General features: G+C 38.9%; 1 protein-coding gene across 1 annotated transcript in view; it reads right to left on the minus strand.

Moving 5' to 3' along the window:
* Positions 1-1,899: 1,899 nt before the first annotated feature.
* Positions 1,900-21,538, minus strand: part of RASGRF2 (Ras protein specific guanine nucleotide releasing factor 2) — a 128,223-nt gene continuing 108,584 nt past the window's right edge. The window contains exons 19-27 of the mRNA XM_068423619.1: positions 18,559-18,671; positions 10,022-10,082; positions 9,234-9,337; positions 8,541-8,625; positions 7,722-7,919; positions 5,752-5,831; positions 4,147-4,264; positions 3,329-3,397; positions 1,900-2,593 (exon numbers count right to left, since the gene is read on the minus strand). Of these exons, the coding sequence (XP_068279720.1) occupies positions 2,501-2,593; positions 3,329-3,397; positions 4,147-4,264; positions 5,752-5,831; positions 7,722-7,919; positions 8,541-8,625; positions 9,234-9,337; positions 10,022-10,082; positions 18,559-18,671 (921 nt within the window). The 3' untranslated portion in view covers positions 1,900-2,500. The remainder of the gene's footprint in view (positions 2,594-3,328; positions 3,398-4,146; positions 4,265-5,751; positions 5,832-7,721; positions 7,920-8,540; positions 8,626-9,233; positions 9,338-10,021; positions 10,083-18,558; positions 18,672-21,538) is intronic.

Raw genomic sequence — 21,538 nt, forward strand, 5'->3', positions numbered from 1 at the left:
TTTGGCATATAAATAGTACGTGCTTTTCCAGAGGGGCTGAACTACCACATTGCCTACTGATTTTAAGATATGGATGCTCAGCACCGTTGAAAAAAAAACCCTTGGTCTTCCTCTCTGTCCACCTGTAATACTGTAGCACGAGCATGGCAGCACCCGATATACACACATAAAGTAAAAAAACAACAAACTGTGAAAAGAGTAAGATGAAGAATTGTACCCTGTAACCCTAAGAACATCAAGGAAGTTTGGTAAAATGGGATACAAGCAGATAAAGCAGCAGTTAATAGCATACAACAGAGATGCCAATTGGCATTGACAGCTGTTACACATTTTTGTTGTTACACATTTTCTTTGTTAACAGAGAAACAACAAAACCATGTGAAGAAATCACTTTTTGGACCGCTTTCCCCCTGTTTCTTCATTACTTCAAAGTGCATTACAAAACTACTGTATGGTAACTGCTTTTGTGCAGAAAATACACAGTAAGTTGGTTTTGTGGTCCAAATAAACCATGCTTTTTTTTTTTTTTTTCTCGTATCATGCACTGGGATGCAATCAGCTTCTTGTCAGCCATTAGTGAAAAGAACAAGCACATTTTTGACAATAAAAAGCTTTCATAAGTAACACTTTCCGTGTTCATTTCTACACCAATCATTAGCCAGAACTATTTAAAATGTTTCTGGAATTTCCTTTCCTGTTGCTATCTGCTTTTCTAATCAAGGAATTTTCCAGTATTTGTGACGTTTCCTCATGCAGTTATTTACAAAGAGATGGTCCTTGTGGTGAAGAACCTTAATGAAATTTACAGTTGCTAAGGTACATTTATAAATGCTAGCAGTTACACTCAGACAGAACAAATGGAATTTATTGTGCAGCTCTGGGCTGGGCCAGCAACATAATTAAAGTGCAAATAAAGACAAAAACCACAAGCCAGGCAGATCCGTTTTTCATCGCCAGCGTTAAGAAGCGTCACGACTGTGGTAAGAAATGTCAGATCAAACAGGCCTAGGTCACAATCTATTTTAAAAATCTGTCTCCCTGAGAAGATTTAAGGGAGGTATACAGTGATATAGCCCTATTTCTTCAACTGGCTGAGTATCATTGGAAAAGTAAGGACACTTTTCCAGCCAATTTTTTTCAACAGTGCTAATAGCCTGTGTTTTATACTATGAAGCACTTTACAGCATGCATTCGAGCTCACTTTCCATGCAGGTACAACAGGCCACTCTCAATCAGGAAAACTTAGGAAGTACCAACTAGATGTAGAGATGACATCTACCTACCCGGTGTGTCACAAAAGCCTAGGCTTTGAAAACATTTACAGATAGCACATTTTCTTAAACATATGCCCATATGCAAATGATAATTACTAGCTCAGATAAAAATATAGTTGTGTTTGCTGGCATTCCAAGTTCGCCACTGATATGAATAATTTTAGAGCTAAGTCAGTGCCGAATGGCTGGAAAAAAAAATAGACATTTTTCAAACCACTGATTCCACGTAAAATGAAACTGTCGCTCCAGCTGATCGCTACCCATTGCCAGACCAGACATGCATTTCTCTCCACAGTGTGTCCAGAAAGTGCTCTGTAGCCTGACTTGTCAGAGAAGCTGCAAGAGGTGCAGAAAAATAAAGTGCCTTTTCCAGGGCTGTGTGCAACACGACTAACCATCGCATTTTCTGTACGTCCGGATTTCTCAAGTCTCAGGTATAGCTCCTAACCTTGTATTTCCCAGCTGAAGCTTGCAAGGCTGGCAACTATTTACAGCTATTCAACTAGTTCATTTGCTTTCCATGCTGTAAATACTCTCATTGTGTATTAATGAAAAAATATTCACAATTCATTTATAGGTAAAATAAGTCACCTTAGAAAAGGGTGACAAGACATTTAGAGGATGATAACATTTTATAAAGGGTAGCATTAAATGTATAGCAAGTTATTTTGAACAGCTGCAGATCTGAAGATACTAGATGCTACCTTAATGTCACTCCAAGATAGTAGATGACTGTTATGCCGTTTTTTCATTGAAGTTAACACGACATGAGGACAACACGACCGTTACTGCCTCAGTGAACGCACAGTTAGCCATCAACCCAGACCACATCACAGCCATCTCATTTTGCTCATTTACCTCAATATACCTCAGTATATTACCACCATTTGAATCTGTCCCCTTAATTTGTCACATAAGATGGCTACAGTGAGTACCCATTCACAGGAAAGTCTCCTATTTTCCATTAAATGCATAGTCCCTACTGCAAAACATTATCTTTGCAAAGCAGCAATCACTTAATCCAGGTAGGAAGCATCTTTGCCTTCCACCTCCAATGCTCATTTTCGTTGCCTGAGAGGGAAACGCTGTGAGGCTCTGTACCTCTTACTGAAAAAAGAGAGCTTGCATTCTTCTCGATACTTCCCTTCCTGTCTTTAGGACTTGGCATGCATGACTTCGTTCATTGTACTAAAGCTTTCTGTAGACTCTGAGGCAAAGCTGGCTCTTCAGGCGGGGAGTCTGGGTTCTATCTTCAGGGAAAGCTCATACAAGGTATCTTCGTCTATGATGAGTGTCTTGTCAAGTAAATAGTGAGTGACCTGGAAGGCAGAAAACACAGACCAACAGACTACATGCTACTTCCACAAAATTTTCTCTGTTTTCCTTCCCCGCTTCAGCCCATTCCAGATCCCGAGATCCCCTCACGTTGTTTTCTTGTGAAACACAACCGCTCGTTTGAATGGTGTAAAGCTGCACCAGCAGTGCTCTACGAATCAAGTACGGCCTCTTATAAATGGGCAAACCCTTAGCCAGGTTACCTAAGCCCACGTTGCTCTTCTGGAGTCCAAGATGAAGTCTTCTCTGAAGGCACAGACTGGCTTTGGGCAAATTTTCATCACTCCCGTGAGGGACAAGGGGGAAAGAGCTGCAGGATGCACACAGCATCAGCAGATGCTTGGGCCATCTCCTGCGCCCTGATCCCAGGATTCTGGGATTCCCTTGGGAATTACGCTTCCAGCTGGGCAGGGAGAACACATTTCCCTTTGAACCCGTTCCCTCGTACCCCAGACCCACAAAGGATGCAGTCCCAAGAGAGCTTCCAGAGAAGGAGGAAAAAACTTGCTTCTACACACAGCGTCAAATAAAGAGTTTCTGCCCGGTGAGGGTATTACAGCCCCAGAGTACCTGTCTGTATTTCTGCCTGTCCTCTCCTCTCTGTGTGTGGGAGCAGAATACATTGATTTTAGCTTTCAACAACAGCTGTATCTTACAACTAAACTGCTACCCCAGCGTTGATTCCATTAGCAGGTAACAGTGCCTAAGAGGAGCCTTACCTTCTGCTGATGCTCTATGCGGTAGGAGGTCTGCTGGAACTGGCGTATTTCCCTGACAATATGTGAGATCTTTCAAAAGAATACATGTATATGAGTAAGTACAACGGCATTTTGACTTCAGCTAAGCCACATAAAGCTAGAATTTTGCACCTAATTACGCAATTTATCCCGGGAGGAGGGAAAGGAAGGGCAGATACCATCTCCTAACAGCTTCCAAGGATTTCACTTCCCCAAATTAACCATTTAGTGTTCAGTCAGCCTCAAGGGAACCACCTTGTCCCTCTTCTCCCCATACTGATAACCTCTCTTTGCCTCCAGTGACTGCTGCAATGCGTAGCCATAAGAAGGGCGTTAAGCTGAGATAAGAAATTTCCATGCTTCCCTCTGAGGAATTGTTACAGAACAACATTACCTGGTACTTGGAGAGAAATCAACTTTAAAATGCTTTTGTAGATAGACCCTAGCAGACTTGAAAAGAAGATTGTGATTCCTGCTTTCTGGTGAATCGCTACATTCCTTTAATTTTGGTTATTTCAAAAAGCCTTTTGTTGCTCCTTCACGAGCTTCGGACAGCTGCTTTTTCTGTCTGTCCTTTCTCAGAAAACAAATTGGAGGCAAATTCACCCTGTAAAAATACTCCGTTAACCAGAAGGTGGTGATAGAAGACTGGGTCACGTAATTGCTTTCAGATCACTGCCTATCCTGCATGACGCCAATACACTTGTACGTCTTAGATGTTACATTCAAAGGAGTTGTAATTAAATCAATAATTAGCTCACGTAACACCTGTTGGGAAAGCATAAGGAACCGAAAATTACCATTCTCATTTTGGAAAAATTGACAAGGCCTTCCTCAGTGAAGTTCGGTGTTCCTTCTTCAATAAATGCCAGGTCTGTCAGGTACATGCCAAGGTAGGGCACGGCAGGTGGGTTACAACTGTGAAACAAGAAATCAGCATATTTGCCTGTCAGTAAATTTGCAAACTATTTTTTTTTATAACTCACACGAACTCTTTATTACTTAATGTACTTCTAGTCAATGGGTTGCATCCATTTCTAAGGTAAACAGCTTCTCTGACTTCACTCGAGTTGTATTTGCTCTGCCCATGAGAAACTGAATATATTCTGTCCAATATCTAATATAAATGGCAGATAACCTTTAGTAAAAGGCAGAATGGTAAAGTGATGGAGTGAGACCCTAGAGAATAGGGATTTTCTTTAACTGGAGGGACAGGAGGAATGGGATAATGATTGTTGCTTCCCTAATGCAACAATCACTGCTCCACACTCACTGATTCTTGCCTCAGCAGAAATAGCAGCAAACTTGGTTTTCTGAAGCTGTGGCATAGGAAGAACGCAGGGTGATGGCTGTACTCTTAACTTAGGCAGACTGCTGACAATGCTCAGCAGTGCACTTCATTCTGGGTATTTTTTATGTAATGAGGATGACTGTTGTACACAGGCAAGCAACATATTAACTGAAAGGTGCATAAAAGTACCTGTTCGTATATTGTGAGTAAAAACATTTTTTAAAAAGTGATTAGCTCCCCAACAATATTTTTAAAGTAAAAATCGACTAACTTGAACTATAGATATTCTGAAACATTCCACTAATTATTCCAGTAGATCAATTCCTTGCTTCTCTCGAGATTATTTAAAGCAGTTGTACCACTGAATCCTGGAAAGCCTAATTCTGATTACAGAACTTGCAAAAATACATGTTTTGTACGCGTGCAGCCGGAGTCGATATGTGAATCGTAGAACCCTTGCCACAGGGTATTTTGGATACCAAAATTACATAAGGTCAAACACAATCTGGCAAATCAGTTAAAGAAAAAAACTATTCAAGGATTACTGTACAAAAAAAGCAGGCTGTTTTCCACGGTGGCAGACTACAGGGGCTGGGAGGCTACAGGAGAGGAAATACCACTGTGCATTTGTCCTGCTCCTACGTTCCTCTCGTCAGCTACTGGCCACTGTCAGAAGCAAGACAATGGGGTGAACGGGTCTTTGATCTGACTCAGGCTTAGTCCTAAGTCCTAAACTTCTTATCTGGAACAAGGACTCTTTGGAATCCTGTTTTTGAATAAGAACTTCTATTTATAAACCTGGCTTTACACTTATTGAAAAGTTTATCAGTGTAAGTAAAACCCCAACAGGGAACATTCACACAGAGTAATAGTTTAATTTGTTTCAGTAATTCTCTGGAGATATTATATTTATCTGTCAGGGGTACTAAATCACAGGATATTCAGAAAAACAATGATGCCAAATAGAATAAAACTAGAATTTAAAAGGTTATTAGGTAAAAATATTATCCAATATTATATTAATCATTAAAGCTTAATCAAAGCCAATTCATCTTTAATATGTACTATCCACTGTTTACAACAAAACACAATTGCATATTGCAGGGAAGCATACTTCTTGAGCGTTTCCCTAAGGTTTTTAAATCTTCCTTCAGATGATACAGTCTTCTGAAGCTTGTCCATGAGAGCTTTTGTCTAGAAAGAAAATGCATTACAAATGTCATTGCTGTTGCACACAAATGACTCAGCTTAGATTTTAGAAAAGGTGTAATTCACTTAGCATCTTCACCCCATTTTCAAAAGTAATGACAGAGGCATTAGGAATTTAGCTTTATTGTAGTTCCTAGTGTATTTCTGAAAATGGAGATTAGGCAGCATTAAAGATTTTCCTTTGAGTGATACACAGAACCTGTATCTATGCTAATATTATTAGCCTGCAAATTCAAGAAAAAAACACAAGTTCATTAAATAAATGGTCAGCAATTCAGTTTACTGTGTATACAAGAACGTTAAGGACTTGATCTTACGTGTTGCTGAGGATCCTCCAGCATTTACTGAAATTAGTGACAGTAAAGGATGTTCACTGCCTTGCAGCTTGCACTAAGCTGGTTTTGCCTTCAGTTTCTGATAAAAGCTGAATATGTATTTGAAAATACATCAAATTACTTTCAGTGGGCACCATCAGAGCCTGGTTACTTGTGAAGTGAAATAAATTTGCTTTTCAGTCTATTTATGCTATAGACTTGGGACAGTATAGAGAATCATGAGGAACTTGTCATTTTTGAAACTAAATTTCTAATTAAAAGAAAGCTGTAGGCAGAAACAGTCACTTTCTTTTTCATCTGAATGCAGGCTGATGAAACACTCAGATTACGTTTCCAATGAGTACTGGAACTGTGCAAAACATTAATCTGCTGTTTTTTTTTTTTAATTGAGAAGTTTAAAAATCAAATTCTAAACATAAAATCTTTTGGAGGTAAACTCTTATATAACAGTTTGTATTGAAAGGATTTAAAAAAAAATATTTTTTAAATAAAAGAACGTAGCACCAGCTATAAAGCAGCTGAGAAAAAGCTGACTGGAGAAGGCAGTACAGCCAGAATGCATTTTAAGTGGATTTCATTGCTTGGGCTGCTTTAGTGCTTTGCAAAAGCTGCAGAAACATACGGAGGAAGAAATGCCATGATAAAAGCCCACCTTTTGCATGTTGATTACCCAGATCTAAAATGGGCAACCTAAAATCCTCCAATTAGCTGGAGTAAACTCGGTATTCAAATACTGCCTAACTTACAAGAGATGGGCTCTGTCCTACTGACCTCTTTGCTCCGTTATTCTACCATACTAAAATATTCACTTTTTTTTTTTGAAATAGCAGAAAGCTGAGATTTAAATCATTCAACCAATTTCTCCAAACCATTTAAAACAGAGAACGTAAGAGACTGGATGCTCTTCGTCCTGGCTAATCTCTTTTTTTTGTGTCTTATTTTTGTTACTGGCAGTCATTCTCACAGCCTTAGCCATGCTGCTGACAGTCTCAGCAGCAAGGTAAGGGTTAAATGGAGCTATTCACTGCATCTAAACTTGGGCCCCTAAATGAGAAATAAGACTGGCTGTCTATAGTCTCTCACTGGGTAGCAAAAACCTCACCACCTTAAGAAGAAGTGCTGACCTTGCTACCGACTTTCTGCAGAGGCAGGGAAATATGGCTCCTATTCTAGGCACCTGATCTGATTTTAGTTATAGCTAGTAACCACCTAGATGTGTATATCTGCAAACATCTACATTTAGTTTTCTCAACTATTTCAGTACTTCAGGCTCAAGTTGTAGTCTTAGGCACCTGCTAATTCCGTTGAAATCAGTTTGTTCCCACAGATATTTAATTAATGATATAAAAAACAAGGATAAACGAAATACACAAGACCTTGACATGAAATACCAGTACCACTTGGTGCTCCCAGCAAATAGTCAGAGAACTGTAAAAGCAGAAATATCTATGGGAGGAATCCTATCTCAACACGCTGTTCTCTGAACAACACACTGACCAATGAAATCTAGAAACCCTACTTGCAATCGTACCTTTCTTACCTGTTTGGATACTTTACCCCAAGTTTTCTTAAGTCTGTAGATTGCACTTCTGTTCAAGGCTGACGTGATTTCTAACACACCATTGTAATTGTGCATACATCGACAAATATCAGCTACTGCTACCCACTTTTCAATTGAGTTAGCCCGGGAGCTGACATCAGCGTAATTCATGATTTGGGAGGCAACAAGGTTACTCATCTGACCAAACAAAGAGGAAGAAATTTAGGACATTTAAATATAATCCCTTTCAACATATAATTATTTAATGAACGAGGCGGAAAAAACTAATGCACAGCAGAACTCATGGCTCTTAATAAAACCAGAGAAAGTGTATTGAGAACAGTGTTGTAGGGAAGTGGGGGGGAATGATGATATGAAAGAAAGGTAAGTGATGCAATGGGGAGTATCTCCAAGCCAACAGTAATAAAACTGAGTGGGAAGTCTCTCAGTAAAACTCGAGGAAAATGGTAAAGAGCAAAGATATGGTTGGGGGTACAAACGGCATTCATTAAATAGAATTGGTGTTATGTTTTCACTCTCTGGAGAAAATCTAGTTTCTGCTGTAAGCAACAAGGCATTGTAGTACAGTTTAAAATGTTCTACTCTATTAAATTGCCATTGAAATGCTGAGTACCAATTCTCAAAAATAAGAATCTTCACATCCTTTGATTTAAAAGTTTAACTACAAACAGACTGTAACATTCAGTCACTACTAGATAAGAAGTTACATTACATTGTGAAAAAAAAAAAATTGTTTTAGAGGTCATAGACAGTGTCAATAGAGTTCCTAGAAAGCAATCTATACTTAAGAGTACTTACATCATTAAAATGTTGACTAGTTTTCATAATATAGGGTGTTCTCTCATTTTTATCCATTTTCATCCAGCCCTGCCCAAGAAACTCTCTAGATATTGAGGAGGGAGAAAAAAACAAACAAAAGATGCCCTTAATATACACAGCTGTCCTATGTGGATTTCAAGTATACCTCATTTTGTTAGAAGCTAATAACACAGCTTTACACTAATTCCAGCATTTCACTATACCATTTTTAATGCTGTCTGAAGCAGTAAATATTATAAAGAAGATTTATTTTTCTTTTAATCCCCTCCCTCAATCCCCCCATTCTGATTTTCAGCATTGTGACTCTATTTGGAATTGGTCTTGTCAGCCAACGTGGTTACACCCGTGTTAAACTGCTGTATGAATGAAGCTGATTTGACACTCCCTCCCTAGAGACTCAGCACTTCCATACTATATTCATACTTTATTCACCCTTCACTAGCCCAGGGCTTTAGACTACAGATTTTTTTTTTCTTAGCAAAGAATTCAGTCTTTCAAAACATGATGAAACTATAGGGGAGTCAGAGGCAATGACAGAAAGAGCCAAAGGACTTTATCCTGTTATGTATGCAAACCCTTTTGTCAGTAGCACGGATTAGTGTAGTGCCTAACACTGCCAGTCAGCAACTCATCCACCATACTCACTTCAGCCACTCGTAGGAGAACACTTACTCATAGGGTATGCTTCGGAAAACTACATGATCTAAAAGAGTTATTTGCTCTGCAAGCTCCATGGCCGACAAAGTCTCAAAGCACTCTGGTTTTGGACAATCTGACTGCAAAAATAAAGAGAACTCTTAATGATCTCTTTCTGCATCAAAGGACATTTTCAAAGCACAGGGTATTTAAGAACTTCATATGAACTTTCAACACAGAGTTGTAATTAACTTCTTTGGTACAAAGAAATAAGAATTAAGAAAAATTGCTAACAGCATAAGGGTTAACATCAGGCTGGAAACTCACAGGAAAACAGGCACATACCAAGTCATGAGTACGTACGTAGGTTAATTAAAGTCTGTGCATTCTGCGTTACCTTCCACATAATCACCCTGCACCTAGTTCATTGACCACACTCTTCTTCGGATTAATGCAATGCACTTAAGATGGTGGTGACTACGGTTTGGAGGATGGGCATTGTCAGTCAAGGCCAGCTATGGTCCTGATGGCAGCTAAGATCACAGACACTTTATCATTTAATATATATTAATATATTTCTGGGGTTTTTTTTCCACCATGTGATCTAAATCCAAATCCTAAAGTTTTGACCTGTTCATCTTTGACACAGGCTCCAAATTCTTTCTTTCTCTAAACTGAAATGTACATGCCTGACATACATAAAAGAACAGTGTTTCTGCCCCGAGTTGTAAAGTTGCATTTGTGCTACATTTTATGGACTTAAAACCACAACATTTCTCTAGGAGTATTTTTTATAGTATGTTTAAATTTCAAGATGAACTTACCATCTGAATGATATCCTCTATTTTTAAATGGGTATCATCTTGATCATCCTGAGAAAGAGCCCTGAAAAATTAAGTAGCAGAACATCCTATATAAATAAAATTGTCTATGGTTATGAGAAAACCTTATCACAGTCAGGCAATCATGTTTATCTAAGACTACAACTGAAGAGGTATAGAAAAAAAAAAATCTGGTACCTAAAATCTCATGTCTTGTTTTAAATAAAAGTGTACAAAATGGTCCAACATCAGAGTCACCTAGGGTAAAATGATGGTCATGGAGGCTTAAAATCTCTGAGGTAAGAACAGCATATACTGTAGAATGGTCAATAACTACTGTACTTATGTGCTGATTCTAGTGATAAGGTTTCTACATCTATCCCACACTGGCTTTAGTGCAAAGAATTTTGGTGGACAAAGAAAAATTCCCTTTTCAAGAACTGGACTAGCAATTCAAAAACACAACGCAGTAACAAAAATATTTAATCAGAAGCTCTCTATTCTGAATAATCCTAGGAAACCTAAAGGTGGAAAATGACATCTCAAGCCTGTTCTCTGATTTTTAAACTACTGTGCTAAATGATATTCTGGGGAAATGTTTGAAAAAAAATCAACATTTGATAAGTGAAGAAAAGACAGCAAAATAGGCACGCATAAAAGAGTGATTCACTGGGAAGTCTTCTTGTTTATTGGCACTACACCATCCTATTCAGTGTCCAACACAAGAGCTGTGAGCATGGAAATAACAACAAACTGCTAGCAGATTTTACTTGTAGCAAGTACGTGATTTGCTTTCAGTAATACAAGTGTTAATCCATGCTTCCAATTCTGCTATAGAAAACCTATTATTATTAGGGTTATTTCAAAGTCAAAAATGAACCCAGCAGAAGTAATAAGTATTCATCAAACCCCATCTACCCTGATGTAGTATCTTGGCACATAATTCTAAGATCTTCCCCCTTCATGTGGAAAATATAGACTCAAAGAAACCTTGAAGAGACTGGATTTATATAATATAGGAAGGAGAAGATTTAGGGAGAAAGAACAGTATGTTGGTATATAAAAGGGTGCCTACAAAGACACCAAGGACACAGCAAGAAGTCACTGGACTGATTTGCATCGGGGGGATTTAGTTTCAACATTAAGTTCCATTTTCCAGCTGCAAGTATAGGTGAGCACATACACAGGCTTTCTGCAGAAGTTATGGAGCCCTCGTCAGCTGAACTTTCAAGGAAAGTTTAGATGAGCGTTTTCAAAGAAGATCCAGTTCTACTGATCATTGCAGAAAGCACAGCAAGTGGACCCGGTGTTTTCTCATGGTCCTCCCAATTCTTTATTTTTGCACTCTGTAGTAACAGACTTCCCCTGCACCAGCTGGGGAAGGGGTTAAAAGAAAAAGACTATATTGCCTGGAGATTTTAGCTATGAGTGTAAGATACGGAATTGTGCCATGTGGGTGGGGAGAAAGTGTTAATGCTTAGTACACTAGGTTCTTCTGTTGTGGGTTGCTGTTGTTTCCTTTTGGTTTGCCAAATTGGAGGACTAGGTGAAAATCAAATGCAGATACACAGAGACAGGATCTAAGAAACCTCCTTGCCTTTATTTTCAGCCTATCAAATCCACACAAAATGCCCCTTTCTTCATAGGAGCTGGAAACTCCTTACGTCCGATGGGCAAGTCATGTGAAGTCTTTAATGTCTACTTCTTCAGGAGAACCCTAAGCTGCTTCTCCAGATAATAACGGTGTGCAGCCTCAGTAACTCTAAATAGACTGGCAATCTGTCTTACCTGAGCAGCTTATTTTGTGCCGTGTCTCATGACCGATTGCCTGCAGAAAGGTATTGTTCATCATACGACAAGAGCATGTGCTTCCTGGTGGTAAAAAAAAGAGGGCTTGCCCTTCTGCCCCAGGTGTTCTCAGTAATCCCGTAAGCTCACCATTTGAGTTCCTTACATATAACTTTATACTGGCTGGAGTTCTCATCTTTGATATAGAAATGGTATTTGCTTAATACAAAATAAAGTAGGAAACATGAGATTCTTAAAAGGCCGAAAACACTTAACTTTTCCTCATCTTTGCCTGCTGATACTCTCTAACATGACATCTCACATTTTATGCAGACTTCCAATCCTTTATTCTGCAGAGATGACTGGTGCTTTTTGTCCAACACAGTGGTCTCATGAAAAAAATTCTCCTTTTATCCATAAATGCTCTGTGTTTAAATCTGCAGAGGAAAACGCAACTCTAGACTGGATAAAGCTACTTTTTGATAGCATCAATAGTAGCTTCCACTTCAGTCTGCACTGTTGTCAGCTTTGGGATACCTAGTTTCAACAGAGGTCTACGAAGATATGTTGAGCTGATCAGTTCTGCTTGGGCAGGCCCCATTGCAATCCTTGGAGAGCCTCCTGGAAGCTAGGTAAGAAGCACAGGTCCATGTGAAAAGAGTTATGAGAGAAAGCAAAGGTAAGGAGAGATTCTGCCAGACTGGTGAACAGCATCCTTCTCAGGGAGGACTGAGTGGGGTGACACCTCCATCCTTACAAATGAAGGAATTAAATAACAGATGAAGGAAGAAATAACTCTAATTCTTAAAGTCAGGAGCTAAGATTAGACCTCTCTCTCACTTAAACTATTCTTCATGCCTGACCAGTCCAAATATTAAAATAATTTTCTAGCTGAAAACATTAACATCTGTCTCCTCATTCCTTTACGGTAAATAAAATATTTTAAAAATATTTTAAAAGCTGGTATAAGTTGTAGAGCCTGAAATGTATTGTCTGGTGAGATCATAGAAGGCAGAAAATTGGTCATCTGTCAAATTTTAACCTCTGCATATCCCTGGATTTCATTTACATTTATTCTGAGGAAGAAGAAGGATGAACTGTTTCTTGAACCACTCTTTTTTTCTCCAGATAGGACTATCTATCGAAGTTATTCTCTGCTGTTCACTCTGAACTTCACACCTTCCTGCTTCGCCTCACCTGCTTCACACATTCGTTTCATCAATGAAATTTTACGTAGATTTCAGGGGTTCGTAAATAAGGTTGATAAAATCTCAAGCAAAACATACTTCAGTAGGTTTGCCTAGCTTTCAGAACGGATATTGAATAAAAAAAAAAAGAAGCTTTTTTACCCTGCAGAGAAACCCTGTCAGTCCATTCAGCAAAAATCTCATCACACAAAAAATACCAGCTGTTCTGTTTGATGACCGAAGAAGGCATGAAGTAGCTCAGTATCTCTCACAAACACTTTTCTTGCCATTCATATTCTATACAGTCTTTCCCAGAGCTGACCATAATATCTTCAGAATACAAACCAACCTTTCCTCCTCCTCTAATCTCTGCTAACAAAGGGGCTGATTTTCCAAGAGATTTATACTCACATATGCGCACATACACTTGAAGGTGGGGTCAGTTTGTAAAAAGAGACATTTGTACCCCATATCCTTCTAAGGAGACAGTCCATGGAATATGCCCATACATAGGCTCAGAAAGCATGAACTTTCTTTCACGAGTGTTTGAACATGGGATTTATGGTAAGAAATGCTTTTCCTAACCTCACTCTGAATTCCTCTACTTTTCAGAGTTGAGCGTAGACTACGAAAACTGAAATATGGGGAAGCCAAGACCTACAGTGAGGGTGGACTGGCAAACCAGAATTCTGATATGCCAAGGCCTTTGAGATATAAAGCCTTCAGCAAGCACCTCTCAGAACATCTAAAAAGCCTATTGACGCTCACATATCAATTGGGTGAATGTTTTTGTGAGGGGCATGTCAACTGGCTCACTGCTCCTTCCCATTTTCACCCTCTCCCAGAGAAGCCTTTTGAATGAAAGCTCCATCAAAACTTCCAGTTATGACAATCTGTGCTTTCACATAAAAAATATGCTGTCAAAAATCTTCAAACAATTTGATTTCTAATAACAGTAAAGAAGCCCTTCAGTTCTAGATGGGTAATTTATATTCCTCCTCTAAGTAGTATTAGATTAAAGCCCTCCACCTAGAGGAAAACCAAAAAGATAACATCTTTGCAAGGAGGTGTGTATGTGGTGGTGATGGACTGAGCAGCATTTCTCCAAACCAGATATTGGTACGTGAACCAAAAGAGAAATGCCATACCTGGGAGCACCTCTACACATTTCCACAAGAAAGACTCTAGATACCTTTAGGACATCCTGGGTGGGATTCACACCCTCCACAAGTCACTGCCTGTGTTCTGTAATTGTCTGAGAAAGGAAGGTGTCTTCTGTGATCTCTGGAGGAACAGTCAGGCTGCCTAACTTAACAGACAATTTTGGTGGACAGAATTGCCTTTGTGATAGGCAGTTACCTTGGAAGGAGTGCTTCACTAGCTGTCTATGGTTTGTTTTGTGGTTAGGTGCTTCAGTTAGACACAGTGGGTCCCACCAAAGAATTTTTTCTAAGTCAATGCAGAGAGGAAACTCCTTTCCCCTCACCCTGTCATTATAAACTATGGATGGTTCAAGAACTCAAGAAATAATTTTATTCCATTACAAGCCTTCTCTTAACATTCAGAAGATTGACTGTAATCTGCCATGTTGGCAAATGATAGAAAATCTGTAATCTGATGCAGAAAAAAATAAAACAATGATATGAGAGACACACTGGTGTAGAACATGGTGCTTCTTCATGTCTTGGTGCAGTTTGGGAGCATTTGCTTAAAGCTTAGCAGTTCTTGTTCAAGAGGAATATAGTCTTGGTCGTCCCTACTACAATAAACAGTAATCTTCAGAGACAACTTCCCAGCTTAGGGGAGAGCACATTCAGTGTTTGCTTTGACCTACTTCCACAACCAGCCATGGCACCACAGAAGGCATCAGGCAAGAATATCATGGAAAGAACCATTTCCATGTCACCGTGTCCTCTTTTTGCACCAGAAGCTGTATCTTTGTTTTTAGTGCAAATATAGAAAAAACTTTGTTCTTCCAGCACTAGAAACCTGGTTGCCAACTGGGTTCATACAATGGTATTGTCAGATAGGATGCAGGCATGCAGGTATTGTCTCTTCTGCTTCTGTTGGTTTCTCATTCTTCATTAAATTAATTCCAGAATTGAGCAAGGACCTTTTCAACCTGCCAGAAAAGCTAAACCCTCCTGACAGAAACTATTCCTCAGTTTTATATTTTGGATTATTAAAAAGTTGAGTTTTCAAAGAACAGTCTGGAGTTGGTTCCACCTCTGAATCCACTAACAAGCTGAGAAGCTGGAGGACCAAAGGGACTCCTGCTTGATGTCCTAGCAGCTGAGATGGTTCCTGAGGCAGCCAGAAGCGTGTGTTCACAGTCTCCATCGGACAGCAGGTCACTGCTTAGGACTGGCAACTCAATCAGTTTATTAAAAGCTTATAAATATTTCTATTTTAATAATGTGCAATAAAAAGGAAGGCTTGTGGAAGAGTAAAGGCACGTGCACCCCTGTGTCACTACGACAGATAAACAGTTACACATAAACAACTACATTCAGCTGCAGGTTATTCCTTATATCCTATAATTTCCTCTTCTGTTAACTATATAGCCTTGCTGAGAGTCTATCTCCAGGAGTAACTACAGTGCTTTTTTAAAGCTTGGAAAACACTCAGTTACCAGACAACCCATTTTCCTGAGGTGATTTAAGAACCAGAGCTCCTCCTTTCAGTGAAAGGGTGAGATGTACGAAACGTTTGTGTATTTCACCCTAGATGAATTATTTTTTGTCCAAAATCAGAACTGCTCCAATGCACTCATTCTCACAAGGTTACTGAAGCAGTTCCCATTCCTGAAGAATTAATTTCTCCTTACCAGCTCACTGTTAACAAATTTGACATGCCTGGCAAATAACAGCCTCCCGTGTGGCTGGAGAACGAGCCAAAGTGCTTCAGGTTACAGTTTTGCTCAGCATAAGACTTTGGGACAGTTTGTTTTATGCGATAACGTTTTTAACTTGGAAACTATGTCCTGATGTCCCGTTGATTGCAGCTTAACAGTTTAAATTATGAAAGTTGTATTTATGCAACAGCTTCTATCACAAAGTTTATTTATGCCACAATTCTTATTTTGAAAGTTTACGGGGAGTTTGTATATATAATAAATATACGGAGAGGACACAGGAGTAATTTCAGCTGCTACTGAAATACAGTTGCTACTGAAAATGGAACACAGCAGTTTTTCAAACCCTTGGGACAGCAATACTGTGTCAGTGATGCTTACTGGACTTAATGTTGAAATAGTGTTGAAATTGAATTGCAATTTAGTTGAAATTGAAATAGGATTGAAATATTTGACATACACGTTGTCCAGCATGTGTGTATGTTAGCAGCATTGCCAGTCTTGAAAAGCAATAAAGAATTTTTGATAACCAGCATTAGCCAAGGCTTAAATTTCATCCCTCGTTTTGAAGGGCAGTGGACATCCGTGCAGCATTCAGCCAAAAGGACTAGTCTTGCACGCAGAGCCACCAATGGCTCTTTTTCCAGTGCTAGCTGGTGGGCTGTAACCAAGGAGTTACGACTCTGTGTGACCAAATCCATAATCAAACTATGCTGTTTGAAAAATCTGGCAGGATTAAGGTATACAGTTGATGAAAGATGGCGTGGCTGAGGACTGTATCCCATGAAATCTTCTTTGTCTACCTGTTTCCAACAGAAACTCCCACTGAGAACTTGGACAGGTCGTTTTATTCATGCTTCACTCGCCTGCTTGTAAAATGCAATGCTATAATCCTTTCAAGAAATACTGTCAGAATAATGACTGTGAAAGAAGGATTTTAAAAAATGCAATCTGTTTCTGCAAAATATATCAAATGAGTTAATTTTTAGTTAACTTTTATTTCAATTTCTGTGCATACTTTTTTTTTACTAGATTTTAATTTCATTGAGTATTGTTTTATTTCACCAATCCTTCCTTTTGCTTTTTCTTTTTCCGATTTCTCAGTTTTTTAAAATTTAACTTTTTCAGAATTTTCACTTCTTACAGAATTTAACTTTTTTTCTTTTTTTTTTGCAAAAGAAATACAGTGTGAAAACTCACAGAATGGTCAAAAATTCAGTCTTCATTTAAAATGTTTAATGGAAATATCTGATTAACTGTGTTCAATAGCATATACAGTGTGCTTAGATAATAAAGTAATAAGTGCTAGAAGGAAAGAGAGGACAAACAATACTTACCAGTTCACAGAACAGCAGTCAAAGGATGCAAACGGGGGCAACTCACAGTTTACACATAATTACCAAGGTCCCATTTTTTGATGCAACAGCTAATGGAAATGGGCTAATTGGAAACTGGATACAGGAAACTGCTAACAAACTTGTGTGTTAGAGACCTATAAATCTATTCCATTACTCTGCCAGGAGCAGCCAACCCAGGTTTATTTTCTCATATTTTCTTAAGAAGCTAAAGGTCCAAAGACAGTTTTTCCCACTGTGAGCAATCTGACAGAACCTTTGCTGTCATACATAGTATTAAAACCCATTACCCTAATCCTTTTTGCGCTTCTTGCTTGCTGTTTCTTCTGAGGAAACACATGAAGCAAACTTACTATTTTTCCTTTGAGTAACAGCACATGCAGTAAAACTAAAAAGGAGGTTTATTTTTATTTATGTAAAAATTAAGTAGGATCCCATTGACATGAAGTGCTTTTATTAAGACCTTATCTTTGTTTCTTATCCTTTGTTTGACTTTTTTCCCTCCTGGTGAACAACTTTCTCCTCATTCTTATGACATTCTTTTTCATGTATCTTATGGGGAAACTTGTCAAATGGTCTTAGAAAACTCAGACACGCGGCATTTATTGCACCCTTATTGGCTTTCCAGCAGAATACTTACAAAAATACTAACAAAGCATGTCATTTTTCATTGTATCTTAACAACTGCCTAGTCTTTAAATGTTTACTGCTCCTTAGTAATGTAGGACAACTTACATGAAAACCCGTTACTATAAAATATTCACACTTAGTGGGAAAATTATTTTCACTGACAAAAACATATGAAGATTTGACTCTTTGGCTTGGCTAGACACTCAACTCTGTAATACCAACCCTAAATAACAAAATAAGGTGTTCTAACCCTAATTTAAATAGTCCTGGTTATGCAGAAGCTTAAAGGTCTTTTATTGCATGGCACTAATTAAACAAGAATTCCTCTCTGCAAGCTACCCTTGTTAGGATGTCATGACATGTTAGGCTATCATCAGCCTCTCGTGAGCTTAGCAGAGTGGGTGGCTCGTTATTGAGATAGGAGTTCCTCAAGGCGTTGTAGTGAGCGGTCTTGTTGTTTTACTGGGCAGCATTTTTCCCTGCTGCATTTTTCCCACGGCTGCCAGCTGTTCCACAGCAAAATTTTCTAATTTCATAAAAACTCCTTAGAGTTTTTAGGAATCAAACTTAAAACACACTCTGATTTATAGCTAATAAAACACTTAGTAATCCTTCAAAATTAAATACTCTGGAGAAAAACCAAACCCTGTGAATTCTACAATACATGATCCCCTAACTATTTCACATGCTACAGTTAACATACTAAATTATTAGAAATGTATTTACCTCAGTATATTTGCAGTGGCTTTCCTTTCTTGTGGCAGAAGGTCGGGGTCTCTCAAAACTTCTTCCAGCAAATTTAACACATTCATTTTCAGCTCATTGTTCAGCTCAAAATCCTACAAAGGAAAACAATTTTACTTCCTGTTGTTCTAGCAAAGTTGATCAAATAACTGAAAGGATATACTTTTGTGAGTTTTGCGGGGTTTTTTTGCTATTGCGTTTGAAAATATTTAGACAACTTGGAAAGCTGTTGTAGTGAACAGGCTACACAAGTGGGAGCCCAAAAGGCTGTACTTCATCTCCTTTTCTGACCTTTATCTTCTGTGTGGAAATTGGCAAATCACTTAACCCTTCTCTTCTGAAGTAAGAATTGCATCTCACTAATACGCACAAAATGACTTGTACTCTCTTCTCCTGAGATGACTACAAAAGCAGAAAACCAGTTTAATTGCAATACTGAGACCACTGCCTAGCGAGGCTGGACACTGGGGTTTTTTCACTGTTTTCTCAAGTTTCTCCGTTTATCTGCCTCCCACTCTGGTATTTCTTACCCCATACTCACCCTTTTGGAAAGGTCTGCTTTTTGTTCCATGTAGTGGAGGCTCAACCTAATAAGCTCAAAAAATCAGACTAGTGCTCTCTGACACCGCATGTAAGAGCTGCAACATTTTAATTATTTCTGAAGCAGACTGATATCTGACACAGGAAAACCCGACAACCATTTCTGTTCATCTCTGATATTGGAGAAAATCAAAGAATAGAAAAATGTACAAACTTTAAGGTGGGAACTTATAGGAGTAGACTCCAAAAATGCTTTCATTGAGCTCAAAGCTACCATTTTGATACGAAAATTAAACCTGAAACCTTCAGTCACCTAGTGCATCACAGATCTTCCTTGATAACCCACAGTTGCTTGCAAGCAAGACCATGTTTGTGGCAAGTCCCAGTTTGTTTCCATGGGAACAGAAGCCACAAAGTTATTGAAACTGGGAAATGTTAATTTTCCCAAAGAATCAGCTACAACCCCTTCTGTTGCTCCTAAATTGACAGGATTTCTGGAGATACGTGTCTCCGAGGAGAACCAGCCCTGGTGAAGACACACTTCCTCACACCATGCATTTCACTAGGGGATGCGGGAGCATCAGAGCACACTCAAAGTCACAAAGGAAGGCGATGCTTAGTTTGGAAAAGGGATGAAATACTTAAGACAAGGAGAAGGATGCATGTTCATTACAGAAAGTGGTGTCACAGTCACACTTACAGCACTTTTTGAGAAAGCTTATTGCTCAAAATGTCAGCACTCAGAAATACCCTGCTGTCGCCCGCTAGCAATGCCCTGGGCATTTCCCTCCTGTTACAAGCATCCCCTTTGTACGCTTCAAAAGTCTTCTCAACTTGGCCAGAGCTAATTCGTATTTTGAAACCACCTAGTATCTGTGTCTTAAGTTTTTCATGATGTTTGTCCATACTAGAGGACTTAGGAGGACAGGAACCTGTACAGTATTAGGCTTTGAATGATTACATATGTGTCAAAAACTAGGAAAAAAATAGTTCCAGGTACTGTATTGTGTTTGATAAAATAAGTGTTCTGTAGCCATTGTCTAAAACGCCTCCTTTAGGAACTGTTTTAGCCTGTTTGCAAAAGAAAACAGAGATTTAGAGATTTTTATTTATTTATTTAGGGTATGGAAATGGGACTAATCAGTGAAAGCATGATGAATGGAACTGAAGTACATGAAAGTACTGCTCGTTCCAGTGATTTTTTAAAAGAAAACCATTTGCAACATGAAACTATCAAAATTTAGCTAAAGGAGAAACCTTGAGTCTGCACAAGCTTAAGCAACCAGCATAATTAATAATAGTATCATCTGTCCTATAGTTTGATGGTGGCCACTTAATAGAAGAAGCTGGGTATCTTTGTTAGTCATGCTACAAAAATACCATCAATGAACAGAGAAGTTATGCAAGAGCTGACAAACCCAACATCCTCATTTGGCACGTTGGGTGAAACTCTCACCTGCCACCATAAACGGGCAGATCTCAACAACGTGATCAGGATTTTATCTCCAAGTATGTTTTTCAAACCGTAACTGGTTGATTACTTTCATTACAGGATAATGTTTCTCAAGAAGTCTTGCTTTATGGCATTAAATTTATCACTAAAAAAGTCTGTATTTTAAAAGTTACGTAATTTGTGAATCAGGATGGGGAAGCCTCACCTGTGAATATCAGACTCAGCAAAAATGAAGCACTTTCAGTTTTGCATGTTTACAAGCTAATTCTTATAAGTAATGAGAATTCATACATTGTACCTTAACAGCAAAACATGTTTGTTGAGTGATCTCCACAAGACTAGTCCTGGAATCGCTAGAAAGCCTCGTACTGTTGGCAAGCTATACGAACGCTTAGTTCCTCGGGTTAGGGCTATCTTCCACTTCAATTGCACTGGCTTTGGAAGAAACTTCATGGTGGAAAAATCCACTTCTCTAACCTCAGAAAAACGAGAAGTCCTAGACCCTTCATCAGCATAGCCAGCCCAAACTATCGCAGATGATAGGGACTGATCAGGGATTATGGATGCGTTGGTTTGTGTGACTCCCTCAGTCCCAGCTGCTGTCACACCTCCACGCCAGCTGGACCACAACGAGAGGATGTCACTTCACAGCACAGCCTGGCCCTACGTTCATGCAGTCTCTGCAGCTGTTGTCTTACTGCCCAAAATCTCTTCTTTGTGACTGGAGGTATTCTCTTTTCCAGCAATGTGCCAGATGCTTCTTATAATGCGAGGAGAAAAAAAATGAAGCAAAGGTGGGATTCAGAAGAAAACTGGAGAGCTAATCTGTTTTTCCGTTGAAGTTCATGATCTAGGGTGTACTGAGATGCCAGCGCGATGAGTGATACATAAAATATCTAGGGAAATCATTGCACTTACTTAAACATGTACATGTACTTAACTATATGTAGAAATGAGAATTATACGAAC

This window comes from Nyctibius grandis, chromosome Z (genome assembly GCF_013368605.1).
Source record: "Nyctibius grandis isolate bNycGra1 chromosome Z, bNycGra1.pri, whole genome shotgun sequence".
NCBI lineage: Eukaryota > Metazoa > Chordata > Aves > Nyctibiiformes > Nyctibiidae > Nyctibius > Nyctibius grandis.